The 14,061-nt window shown below is 38.7% G+C and overlaps 1 protein-coding gene across 2 annotated transcripts in view; it reads right to left on the reverse strand.

Moving 5' to 3' along the window:
* The window catches only part of LOC133545022 (TSC22 domain family protein 2-like), a 95,624-nt gene that overhangs the window by 62,064 nt on the left and 19,499 nt on the right, over positions 1–14,061 (reverse strand). Inside the window, exon 2 of one of the 2 annotated variants that reach the window (XM_061890310.1) lies at positions 5,565–5,639. The exons of the other annotated variant lie outside the window; for it this stretch is intronic. Coding sequence (XP_061746294.1) covers positions 5,565–5,639 — 75 coding nt within the window. The remainder of the gene's footprint in view (positions 1–5,564; positions 5,640–14,061) is intronic. 2 annotated transcript variants of the gene reach the window in all.

A 14,061-nucleotide genomic window follows, 5' to 3' on the forward strand; every position in this document is an offset into this window, starting at 1 on the left:
GCTACCGGCTGCCACCTACTGATATGGAAGAGTATTAAAGGGTTACTCAGCACCGACACTCAATAACAACACATCATTAGCTGACTAGAATTACTGGTTTGCAAAAAAAATGTTCAACCCAAATAGGTGAAACTAGATAATCTCCCACAGCACACGCACAGTGGTTGAAAAATACTGGGTTAGTGTACTTTAAAAAAACTGCTCTGCTGGAAACCTGTGCCAAGTGACATACAAAAATGTCCACGTGACACAGTTTATAAGAGTGATAGCGTATATTTTTGTAAGATAGCACCATTTCCTCTCACTCGAGCAGGCCTTCAAGTGTTTTCCTTGCTGTATTGTGTAATGAGGCAGAGCACACATTGGCAGGCACTTTTAATGTCACAAAGCACTGATGAATACATGTAGTAATGCAAAGGTATATTTAGAACACAACTGTGAGTAAGGCGGCCGAGGAACTCAAGCACTGAGTCAGTGGGGAGATTGCTGCGCTGCACCAAGCTTGGCTCAAGTTTGCCATTCGAGCCATTGTTTTGGGTTATGCACAAGCAAAACTTCAGCAGCACACATCCTTTGAGGGCGCACAGCAACAAGTTGAGTAGTTCAAAATATTTCCAAACAATGCAAACTACAAGGATGAGAATAATAATATTCCTTAAAGGGCGGTCAGATGATCAGGCATGTTATAAAAGGTTTGTGCGGCTTGCTTACTGGGAAGTGAAACTTAATGCGAAGGCTAAAAGTGGACCGGCAGTTTTTTTACAAGTCATGTTTCGGAGTTGCTTCCTGACTCGATCAGCTCATTAATATTACGAGCACCATTCTTTTTTTGGGGGGCTAGCTGGCTAAAAAAGGACATGCAGATAGATAGCCGGAACCACTGTGGCCTGAACGATCCATTGCAGGACACTGTTCTAACTAGACCTGGGTTGATATTTGATAAGTCACTAACCGGACGATAAATGAAAATGAAGTCGCTACGTTTTCGAGCCTCGATAATCGCAGTGTGCATGCGTTGTTACTAGAGATGCGCGGTTTGCGGTCTCATCCGCGGAGTCCGCAGGTCGGGCGGTTGACAGGACGAAAAAATTGATTTTAATTAGATTCGGGCGGGCGGCGGTTGAACCATCCGGAGACATTTGATATACATGGTTCTGGGATCGGTATCCTTTGCCATTCAAAGAGCCACTTAAGACCCGTGTCATAAAGCGAATAAGTCAATAGGAGACGCTATTATTCTCTTGAATGACTGCCGGCAGTCACCCAGATATTAAATATTAGTGCGTGCTATGGAGCCATTGGCTTTGTCGCCTTCTACATCATACACGATCTGCTTGTCAGTCCAGCATCATGTTGGGTGTGGCTTCCGCGGCGACACGCACACGACTGCAAGGCATACTGGGTGACACAGAGTACACTAATGGTTGTGATATAAACAATTTTAACACTCTTACTAATATGCGCCACACTGTGAAGCCACACCAAACAAGAATGACAAACACATTTCGGGAGAACATCCTCACAGTAACACAACATAAACGCAACAACAAATACCCAGAATCCTTTGCATCCATGATCATTCCTGAATATACTCCCCCCCACCCGCCATGGATGCAAAGGATTCTGGGTATTAGTTGTGTTGCGTTTATGTTGTGTTACTGTGAGGATGTTCTCCCGAAATGTGTTTGTCAATCTTGTATTGTGTTGCTTCATAGCGTGGCGCATATTAGTAAGTGTTAAAGTTGTTTATATCACAACCATCAGTGTACTCTGTATCACCCAGTATGCCTTTCGATCTCATACGTGTGATTGCGGAAGCTGCACACAATATGCTGCTGGACCAACAATCGGTTTGTACATGTTGTTGAAGGTGTTAAAGGCAATGGTTTCACAGCTCGCCCATATTCTTGTCATCAGGATGAACGCTATTGAATAGTCGCGAGAACGTTAGCGGCTCCAATTGACTACATTACTCTGTGAAACAGTTTTAAATAGCTCTTTGAGTGGTAAAGGTGGTCAACCTCTAATGTAATTTAGCGGACGGTTGGCAGGCGGGTATGGTCCCGATAAAAAGTTGGTTTGGGTGGACGGCGGGTGGATGACGATTTTGGTGACGCGGATGCGGATGAAATAATTGCCTATCCGCGCATCTCTAGTTGTTACGGATTACAACAGTAGTCACTCTTTTGCATCGGTTTCAGCAGCTCCGAATAATAGCAACAAATAAACGGTATCAATGGTAACAGCTGTAAAACTGGTAAGTAATATTGTATTGAATTAAAATGATTAAAAAAAAACGTAATGGATCAAATTATGGAGACCAACTTGTGTTAGCTTGCTTAAATGCTAACATATAAACAGAGACATTAAGAAATGTCATTCTCAAATTTACAACTTGTAAACACATTACTGTTTAAACAACCCAGCGAGAGTATTCCCATTAAACAACAAGGCTGTGCTGTTTTTGCACAAAGTTTTTGATAAACTCCAGTATCAAATTGAAACTGACAGACTCCATCTAACAGGAATTGAAATTCTGTGACGTCACACACACCGGATATGAAATAACGTTTAAAACAAAAAAATTCCAAACTAAAATGGAAGATTATAAACGTATTCAAACACAAGCAAAAATACGGCTCTCATGATGCGAAAACAAAATTTAACGTTTCCTTTGCCAAGACAATATATTGTGTGTTGGTTAAACGATTTTAGCGTTTGTATAATTATTTTTTATGCTAACTGTGATCACTTCGGTCAAAATAACTTAATTTAGCCATTTTATTTATTATTTTTGTTGTGTAAGCACCAAAAGTGTGGAAAAACATTTTACCTTTATATGTTTGATTGTGTTTCATTGTATCAATTAACCAGTGGTCCCCAACCACCAGGCCGCGGCCCGGTACCGGGCCATGGTTCGATTGGTACCGGGCCGCAAAATATATTTTTTATTTAAAAATAAATATATATTTACATATATACATATATATATATATATATATATATATATATAATTTTTTTTATTTTTTTTATTAAATCAGCATTAAAAACACAAAATACACTTACAATTAAAAAGTGCATGTTATATGTTTTAAACTATTATAGTGGCGTTCTGTGCTAAAGTTCACATTAATCTAGTGTTGTTAATGATATGTCATCTTAGTGACATCATGCACAAAAGTGCACTCATAGCTTGTTTTAAAATATCCCTGACATTTTTGTTTTGGAAATGACATGAATGTTTGTGCACCAATTAGTGCACTAACCCAAAAAACCTCCCTTTTTCGTGACAAAAAAAATACAAACCCCCCTTCGCCAGGCCGCGGGAAAAATGATCAAGCGTTGACCGGTCCGCAGCTACAAAAAGGTTGGGGACCACTGAATTAAACCATATCCAATTGTATTTACAATCTGCAAAGTATGTAAAAATATCGTCTAAATATCACAAAAAGACAAAATTTGGAGTAATCTGGTCCAAATGTCTTCAGTAATTTCCGTAGATTGACGTCACGATTGGAAAGCTTTTGCAAAAAGTTTAACGAGATGTGCTGTGTATCATTCACAATCCCTATAAAAGACATGAACACATATGTTTTTCTTTTTTCTTTTGCATTTAAAGTCGTAAATACCTTTTAAGAAGTCTGCTAAATAATGGAATCAATGGGGGCACTCCATTCCGCCCACAAAACTCTCCAAACAAACATCCAAAACCCGCTAAAAATACTAAATTTACATATTGTGACCTGAATATTAACCAAATATCAGCGATGTTATTATAAGTGCAAACGCAGAATAACTATTTTTAGCGGCACATTGATAACCAAGACCAAACTATAGCTTACGCTGGACTGGACTCAAGGAGAGACCGTAATGTAATTATAAAATGAAACTGAAGATGGCAGTAATGCAACATATATGAATGCCAACTCCCGTAAAACTGTTAAGAAAAATAATTGTCCTGCAGCTGCCGTTTCTGTTACTGGTGCATCGCGTCTCAGCAAAATCATGCCTATCATTTGGATAATGAGGATTTAGCAATGAATCTAGAAGTTGTTCATCTGTGACATTCAATTTAAACCCGTAGATAAAGAACAACACACTGCAACCGAAGACACGTGTCTGCAGTCAGCAACTTTTTAAACGTTTGTGTGGATTATGATAAATGCTTTCATCTATACAGGAAGATATGGAGCACTTATCAGTCGTCATCGGAATGAGAGCAGACCTTGTACAGTAAGCTATCACTTGATTATGTGTGTGGATTGTATTTGTTATTTAGCACTTAGCAATACTGCTACGTGATGCTTAGTGTTTCACTAAAGCTGCATCTGTTTAGAACACATCTTCTAGCTAAGCCTCCTTATATTCAGGAACAAAAATATACGGTTCTGGATCATAATTTGTCCCAATCAATGTTTGCTCTCACAAAATCTGCATTATAACCATCGTTGTTGATTGGGCAAGGGATCTGTGGTTCTTATCACAAATTACATGACTGGCTTGTTCATTATCTCTCAAAATGGCTTGGGATCCTCCCAGAGATTGATACTATTGTCATCGTATCTACTTGCTTGCAAACTTTGTAAGACTGTCAGTGTTATAAATCAGATGTATATGATAATAGCTTCAACGTAGAGGAAAGTTGTTGTTACATTCTACTGGTACTTTAACAGAGACAGAACCTGTTGTAGTGCTTTTGGTTGTTGCTTTTATTCAAGTGCAACGTTGTGCTTAAAGACGCAGTATATTTTGTTTGTACTGTTTGACTTTGATGTATAAAAGTTTATATTCCAATTACAATGTTAAAATGTACAAGAAATACAAGTTTATTGCATTTGAAAGGGTACACTTGCGTTATTATGTAATATTATTACATCAATGTTAATTTGGTCCCAAATGAATAATAGTATTGTTTATCAACAATTTGTAGGTCAATATATCATCGAGCAAAATTTGGCATCGGCCCACGCATAGTTCTAACTCTGATTTAAAAAATGGTTTTCTGGAGAAAAAAATGGAAACGCGTTACGGGGTCAAATTGTCAGCATTATAAACTTTTATTACGCTACAAACATTTTTAGTACCTTTTAAAAGACTTGTAGCTTCCAGACAAGTGATGTAAAAGGTGTAAGACACGGTTCATGCATCACGTTGTTTTAATATTCTGATGTTTCAGATAACTATAAAACAAGTAAAAGCAAAACACATGCGGTTATTGCTTTGATTCACACTGGACTGAGGTACGCTGAAATCTTAGGATTTGCAGACATCTCACAAAATCGCATTCGAGTCTTTGTCTTCTGTGAAATTTGGTAAAATTCACTATTCACCAACTTCAGAGGTTCCATTGTACGGCAGGAAGCGTGTGCGCAAGAGGAAGAGTGCGAGAATATTGAAGAGACAAAGATGTGGTTGAAAAGCCTACTAGCCAATCTTGCGCTTGCAGCAAAGCCTTCCAAACTCAACTCATGCACAAGGAGAACACCGGAGCTCTCGGCTACCCAACACTACACACACTTAGTCGCACTCTCGCAAGGCCCGGCCAGTCCACTCCAGTACAGTACCTATCACTGTGGGCCCTTGAGTCCCTTAATCTGCTGCCGGACTGGAAGGCCTGGTAGAAAGCCTTGGAAGGGTTCCTGTGTCAGCCAGATTCAGGAAAGGGGAAAAGAAAAAGAAATAAGGAGAGTTGAAACAGGGATGGATACAAGACTAGTGTGTCATCGCAAGTAGGAGTCTTAGAAATGCAGATGAAATGTCACTGCTTTAATTATTAAAGTGGATTTTTGTGGAGAAAACAATTATGGCATTTCAATTAACACAAATAAAAAAAGCAGTGTTTTAGCAAAGAAGAAGTAATTTCCATGTAGCAATATTAGCATGCTAATGGACTGACTGGCTTGTGTGTGCTCTATTTAGGTTGTTAACCCAAGGTTTCTTACAAAATACATATTACTCTGGAATCAGAGATATAGTTACAAGTACTCTCCGACAACTATACCTCCAAAAAAAAGCCGTATTGGCTTCGGAACATCCCTATTGATTGATCGATTAAATGATTTAATTGAAGTTTGCATAGGAAATGGTACAGTTTTATGACAGTATAAATTCACATGTACAAGGTAGGGATGCACCGAAATGAAAATTTGTGGCCGAAGCCGAAGCCGAATAAAATTTAAACGCTTGGCCGAAGGCCGAATACCGAATAATGAATGCAGTTTTTCACAATTTTTTTAATATTGCATAAATAGCCTAGAATAAATATTTAGACATGTTTTTCAAATAAAGTAATTTTCTATTGAATATTGACATTTTTTTAATATTCCAGTAGCCTTTGCTTTTCAAAAAAAGCACAAAGTTTTTCATTTATGTTAGGCCTTCAAACAAAACATGCATTCCAAAAAAAAATTAAGTGCATTAAAGTGGATAAACCCACAACAAATGAATTATTGTCCTTTTGGCAAAAGTCTGCTTAGCCACAGTAGATAGGCTAATAATGTAAACAGAAGGCTCAAGTAAATCTCAATTAAGTGTGTGCTTGTAACCTCATACACTTATACAGGTAGCCTACACAACAGGCTAATAATGTAAACAGAGGCCCCACTAAATCTCAATAAGTGTGTGCTTGTAACCTCATACACTTATACAGGTACACAACATATCCCAACGTCACCCCGTCACTGCACGTTGATTGATTGCGTCACCGCGTCAAAAAATTGCGTCACGTGCCACTATTCGGCCTTGTTTTTAACTCATTCCACCGAAGCCGAATGTGGCTTTTTTGCCATATTCGGCCGAATATATTCGGTTACCGATTAATCGGTGCATCCCTAGTACAAGGTCAACTAAAAGGGAATTATACAAGAAAGCCAGAGCTTGTTTCAATTGGTATCCTTTTTTTTTTAAACTCATATAACATTGAAAAACATACAGATAGAACACAGTGTGATGCAGAAAGGAGCAGAATTCAACTGATTTTAAATTTAGGGATTTAATGAAATTATTTTTTGGGCGTACCACTAGACCAGGGGTAGGGAACCTATGGCTCTAGAGCCAGATGCGGCTCTTTCGATGACTGCATCTGGCTCTCGGATAAATCTGAGCGGACATTGCTTAACACGATCAGTAATGAATAATTCCACTTGTAATCAAAATGACGTTCAAAATATAAAACATTCTCATGCTTTTTTATGTTCAAGAAGTTGCATTAATGGTAAGAAGTAATTTATTTATTATTGGTTAGTGTGGGGCTTGCCCTCCTGGGGGTTCTTCGGACCACGAAGAGCCTGTTTTAGGGTTACAATATTGTTTTATTTCATTTTTCTCTCAGTTGCTTTCCAGCAATTGTCTTTTTCTCTTTCGTCCTCACTCACGCTCTGGTTCCAGCCCCAACCCTGTCTCTCCTCCTGGCTGCTGCTTATAACAGAGCGACAGGGGATTACATAACGAGGCCCGGGTGGGCCTTCTACGCACCTGTCGCTGATTTCGGGGCCGGGCCTGGCAACATCCTGCTTTGCTGCAGGCCCGCAGGCCTCGCCCCCTCCACAGTTAGCTTCAGAATAACAATGTTATTATAAAGAATAAGAGACCTATTATACTCTGGAAATTTTGGTCTTTCTTAAAAATGCACGTGTTTAGTGGTGTTCAGTGTTAAAAAAAATATTATATGGCTCTTAGGGAAATACATTTTAAAATATTTGGCTTCTTGGCTCTCTCAGCCAAAAAGGTTCCCGACCCCTGCACTAGACAGTATGAGAATCACTGGGCTAGAAGAATAGCGGAATTCTGCTACATGGCGATCCTTGCATAGAAAGGACGGAACAGCTTAATCAACGAGAATATATCAACAACTCTACTGATACTGAACAGACACTTCATTGGATAACAATTACGTCAACTTTTAAAAATATAACTACAGTACAAAATCACAAATCATTACAATCACATCGACGAGGAGGCTGTTCTACTCCAGTACTGATGGAGGCGGTATTATCATGATTTCATTTTATATATGAAGAGTTCATATGCAAAAGCAGATAAATCCATTTTGACCGATTCTGTATATTAACGATTTTCTGCCTGCTGGTGTTGCCGGTACATGTACAAGCGTACAATGGTTTATTTAATATCAACATAAGCAAGTCATGAAAGCCTAAACTTTTAAGAAATGCTGATGTAATGAATGGCTTTCAAGTAAGAGTGTTTGATGTGGTTTTACGTCAAAAGCAGATATATCCAAATTATGATATGTCGCAAAAACAGATATCTCCAAAATCGTTTTCTTTGCGGTCGTTATTTCGCATACTATTCAAGATAAAGGTAGAGAGAAAAACAGAACGTGAAATTTATCGAAAGCCACATTTCAACGTAACATTTCTTTACTTCATTATTTAACAGTTTCGATCCCATCCATCCATCCATCCATCCATTTCCTACCGCTTATTCCCTTTCGGGGTCGCGGGGGGCGCTGGCGCCTATCTCAGCTACAATCGGGCGGAAGGCGGGGTACACCCTGGACAAGTCGCCACCTCATCACGCAGGGCCAACACAGATAGACAACATTCACAATCACATTCACACACTAGGGCCAATTTAGTGTTGCCAATCAACCGATCCCTTGGTACGTATAAATCTAGCTGTCCCTGCTAACATTGTTTTTTCGTACTTGCTAACCTGACATGCTTTTTTGGAACTGTGACCTCACATATTTACCTTGTGCTTTTCAGCACAAAATGAAAAAACAAAAAGAACAGTGTTGCAATGAAGACAATGTTTTATTAATAAAACAACCACAAATGCTCAACCTGGTTTGCCTATCAAAAACACTCCTGTGCAGATAACAGCTCACTCATCATCGCTATCGACATTAGCTCCATGATCGACAACATCGTTTAACGCAGCGGTGTAAAACTCACAGACACGCGTGCTATATCAAATAATAACTTCAACACGTCAGTTTTTTTCGCTGGCTTAACAGTGTTCACAGGAGAAGCTTCCTAATTATTCATGCGTGGATAACAACACTGAGTGAGTCCGTGCGCGCCGCCATTTTGTTTGTCACGTGATCCCGTACCGCAGCGCTGGTTGGGCAAGCGGATATATCGGCTTTTGTGGTAGATGATCCATGGCGCTTATCGGCCGTTGCAATAAATCGCTGAACTAAATGACGTTAAAAGCGGCATTTGTCCGCATTTGCAAACAAATTGATTTTGGTATACCACAATAGAAGTGGCGGACTATATATTACCGAGGCTGGGCTAAACTTGATCAAAATGGCGTTTATCGGTTTTTGCGTATGAACTCTTCATATCCTGCATATAGCCACTGTCACACTTAGTCGAAATGGATGTGAATGTTAACGCTGACGATAACAGCTTTTGCATCGGATCTCAATTGGTTACAAGTGTAAAACCCAGCTGCAACTTTTGTATGCTGGGAAAGAACATCCTGACACGGACGCACGAATACATTTCGCTTTTTGACATGCAGAAATTGAAAGGCCACAGCAGCAAATGCAAACAAAAGTAATGGAATGGAATGCAAATGGAATGGACACACATCAGTTCAGCATGTCAACATACGCACATCGAACAGAAATAAGGAGTTTATTTACACCATGTGTGTGAGCACTAACAGAGCCAAAGCCCTTTTCCTAGAAACTCCTAACACACACACACTCCCTTCCTCACATTACCTAATGGCCAAACACTCTGACAAACCTCTCCTATGCTTCTGCACACTTTTACTTTGCGGGCAACCAGGCTAAAGACCTTAAACACACGCAAGCACGTGCATGTCCGCGCCTCCCCCTTGAGACAAACTCTCCCTTCCAAAGCCAAATCTCAGAACAACCCTGCAATGGGCTGCAATGATCAAGGTCGGATGACTTGAAATGAGTCACCACTCCTTGTTTTCAGGGAGCAACCAATATGCGTACACAAAACCTTTTGTAAACTCATCGGTACAAACGTTATTCAAACTAGATACAAAAACAAAGGTTGCTTCAGCTCGGCAATGCTCCAAAGCAAATATTACAGCTTGACAGCAGATGAAAATAACTTACCGCTGGATTCACTTTGATTGCGTAATCGCCTGCTTTTCAGGAACAAGCAAGCAAGGGAAACTTTTTAAAAATAAGTTGGTTGCTGGAAAGATGATTAGGCGCCGTGGCAGTCTAATGAGGTTTAACACATGACATTGATAAAAACAAGTAAAATATAATATTAGAACAAACTAGGGATGCACCGAAATGAAAATTTGTGGCCGAAGCCGAATAAAAATTAAACGCTTGGCCGAAGGCCGAATACCGAATAATGAATGCAGTTTTTCATAATTTTTTAAATATTGCATAAATAGCCTAGAATAAATATTTAGACATGTTTTTCAAATAAAGTAATTTTTTATTGAATATTGACATTTTTTTAATATTCCAGTAGCCTTTGCTTTTCAAAAAAAGCACAAAGTTTTTCATTTATATTAGGCCTTCAAACAAAACATGCATTCCCAAAAAAAAATAAAGTGCATTAAAGTGGATAAACCCACAACAAATGAATTATTGTCCTTTTGGCAAAAGTCTGCTTAGCCACAGTAGATATGCTAATAATGTAAACAGAAGGCTCAAGTAAATCTCAATTAAGTGTGTGCTTGTAACCTCATACACTTATACAGGTAGCCTACACAACAGGCTAATAATGTGAACAGAGGCCCCACTAAATCTCAATAAGTGTGCTTGTAACCTCATACACTTATACAGGTACACAACATATCCCAACGTCACCGCGTCAAAAAATTGCGTCACACGCCACTATTCGGCCTTGTTTTTAACTCATTCCACCGAAGGCCGAATGTGGCTTTTTTTTGCCATATTCGGCCGAATATATTCGGTTACCGATTAATCGGTGCATCCCTAGAACAAACTAATAATTGAATGAAAAATACTGAAATTCCACGTCATAGTGAATTTGCAAAAAGCTAAAATTATACACAATGCAAACTATAATCTGCTACCCAACAACACACAACAATACTTCTCAATAAAAGAGGAGACATATAATCTTACAGAAAAAAGGAATTTAAAACATCTGTACGCACGTACAACACTTAAGACCTTCAGTATATCAGTATGTGGAATTAAATTATGGAATGGATTAAGCAAAAAAAATAAATTAAACAATGTGCTAATATTCAATAAACTCTTCAAACTTAAAGTGTTTACAAAGTACAAAGAAGACTAACCATGATAAACATTCTGAATTTATTTCATCCATCCAGTCATTTTTAAAATAATCTTACTCATCTCACCATATGAAATATAACTTACTTCACAAATTATTATTTGATTTTATTGTTATTACTTATGGCGTATTAGGTGAATAAATTGAAAACAGGAAGTGAACAAAAGTTTAACAACTGCTATGTCAAGGAAAAGTGGTAAGATTAAATAAACTGCTTTTTCCTAATCAGTTTTGAATATGTTAAATAGAAGAACTGGAAATTGTGATGAATCATGTTGTATGCATGCATGTTGGAAATAAACTCAAACTCAACTCAAAAAAACTAAAACCATACTACCGTATTTTTCTGACTATAAGTCGTAGTTTTTTTCATAGTTTGGCCGGGGGTGCGACATATACACCCGAGCAATTTATGTGTGAAATTATTAACACATTACTGTAAAATATAAGATAATATAATTTATCTCATTTGCGGAAGAGACGAAGAAAATGTCAGCAATCGTCACATACACGTCAACCAATAAGAATTCAGCGGGGGAGGTTCATGGTAGAAATGCATTGTGGGTCATGGAATGCTAACTGCTATATGCTATATGCTACTGCCTAAACTATTAAAATTGATTATTTCATCGTTGGCGGTAACTTATGAAAACTGAGAAGGGCTGAACAAAAATTGGACCGAAAAGGAAATCATGTACTGCAGATTACAAGCTGGACGTAGTGAAATATGCAGCAGAAAACGACAAGAGGAAGCGGCGCATACCTTTGGAGGTAGCAGAGTTGTTTAGAAGCGACATCGAGGAAGAAGATTTCATCGGATTTATCGATTAGGAGTACGGTTGTCCCGATCCGATATTCGGATCGGATCGGCCACCGATATTTGCCAAAAAAATGCGTATCGGCAAGGCGTGGGAAAATGCCGATCCAGATCCAGTTAAAAAAAAAAAACTCCGGTCCGTGTTTTCCAACGCACCGATTTAAATAGTAAAATTCACTCTTCTGCTGCTCCCTAAACTCCGTTCCGCATTTTCCAGCACACCTTCAATATATCCAAAGGTCTGTTTCTAACCGTTCAGACAGCGGTGTGAATTAAAAGTTACGGTAAAAATGTCAGCTCTGTGGGATTATTTTACCCTACAAAACGAAAAAGATGAAGAGGTGGAGTGCAAAACATGCCACAATAAAGTCAAGTGTGGTGGTAAAGTTGTAAGACATTTTAATGACTCTTGCGAGTGAGAGGCTTTTTAGCACTCATAGATGAACACAGGAGGCTGACACCTGAGCATCTTGAAGTGCTCGTCTTTGTCAAAAAGAATCACCCCATTATGCTTGGACTTCAATTTTTATTTTTTCTAAGTTTACACTTGTTCCAGAGCAAGTATTGATGCTGAGTTATAGACATTTTATCCTACTCAGGTTGTTTGTGTTTTGCTTTTGTTTTAATAATGTTTACAGCATTATTTGCACTTTATACTGTTCACTTTTTGACTGTTTAATGATGCCATTTCTGTTTGTCATGTATAATTTTTGATATTTTGTTTTCATCCTTGAATACCAAGTATTGTGTATTATTCAAACTCACCTAATTCAGCTGGCTAGTTGTTATCAAGAGTACTAAAATCCTTTTCAGCATGAATCTGACAACTAAGTAGGCTAAATAACTTTAAACTTTAATACATGCTCGGATAGGCCAGTATCGGTATCGGATCGGAAGTGCAAAAACAATATCGGTATCGGATCGGAAGTGCAAAAACCTGGATCGGGACATCCCTAATTAGGAGTGACAGATTGTTTGGAAAACGTATAGCATGTTCTATATATTGTAGTTATTTGAATGACTCTTACCATAATATGTTACGCTAACATAGCAGGCACCTTCTCAGTTGGTTATTTATGTGTCATATAATGTACACATATCCAGCCTCTTGTTCACTATTCTTTATTTATTTTAAATTGCCTTTCAAATGTCTATTCTTGGTATTGGATTTTATCAAATAAATTTCCTCCAAAAATGCGGCTTATACTCCAGTGCGACTTATATATGTTTTTTTCCTTCTTTATTATGCATTTTCAGCCGGTGCGACGTATACTCCGGAGCGATTTATAATCCGAAAAATACGGTAATCAATAATCAATTAAATTAAGTAGCTTTGTTAGGCTATTTATATGTTGGGAATGTAAAGGCAAGTTAGAGGATAACTAACAAAGTAGGCACGTAGACGGACAGGTAGGTTAATTGGGAAGCAAGGGGTGCAGGGGAAAATGACGGATTACCAGGGGTGTTGAAAGCGCCGACTGTTGGTGCTGATGAGCCTGTGCTCCCTGAGCACAATCCATCCGCCTGCCACACAGAAATAGGTCAAACCTATTTAGAACTTTGCTTGACTTGTTTCAAAAAGTCCTCAGTGGTTCATACCAAGGATAGCTAGAACGGGGAAGTCCAAGCTGATAACTTTCACTCATCATCCCACTGCCAAGCTGCCAAGTGACATACAGTGGGTTCAACCTCCGAGAAGTTCCACACTGGAATGTTCAGTGCTGAACATCTGTCCCAGGTTTAACACGAGCTGACTTATGCGCAGACAGTGCATTCCAACTGAAAGCCAGCAAATATAGGGCTGGGCCCATATTCAATAAGTCAATTAACAAACCATAAATGAAATTTAAACCGGTAACTTTTCCGGCGTCGCTAAATCGCCAGGTGCAATATGCGCCATGGTTCAAGAGCAGTCACGATTTTCATCGATTAAAGCAGCTGCACGCGTTTGTGCCATAGCAGAATGAAAAGAAGGGTGTGAATGTTTTTATCATTAAGTGTCGTGTCGGG

Source organism: Nerophis ophidion, linkage group LG28 (genome assembly GCF_033978795.1).
Source record: "Nerophis ophidion isolate RoL-2023_Sa linkage group LG28, RoL_Noph_v1.0, whole genome shotgun sequence".
Lineage (NCBI taxonomy): Eukaryota > Metazoa > Chordata > Actinopteri > Syngnathiformes > Syngnathidae > Nerophis > Nerophis ophidion.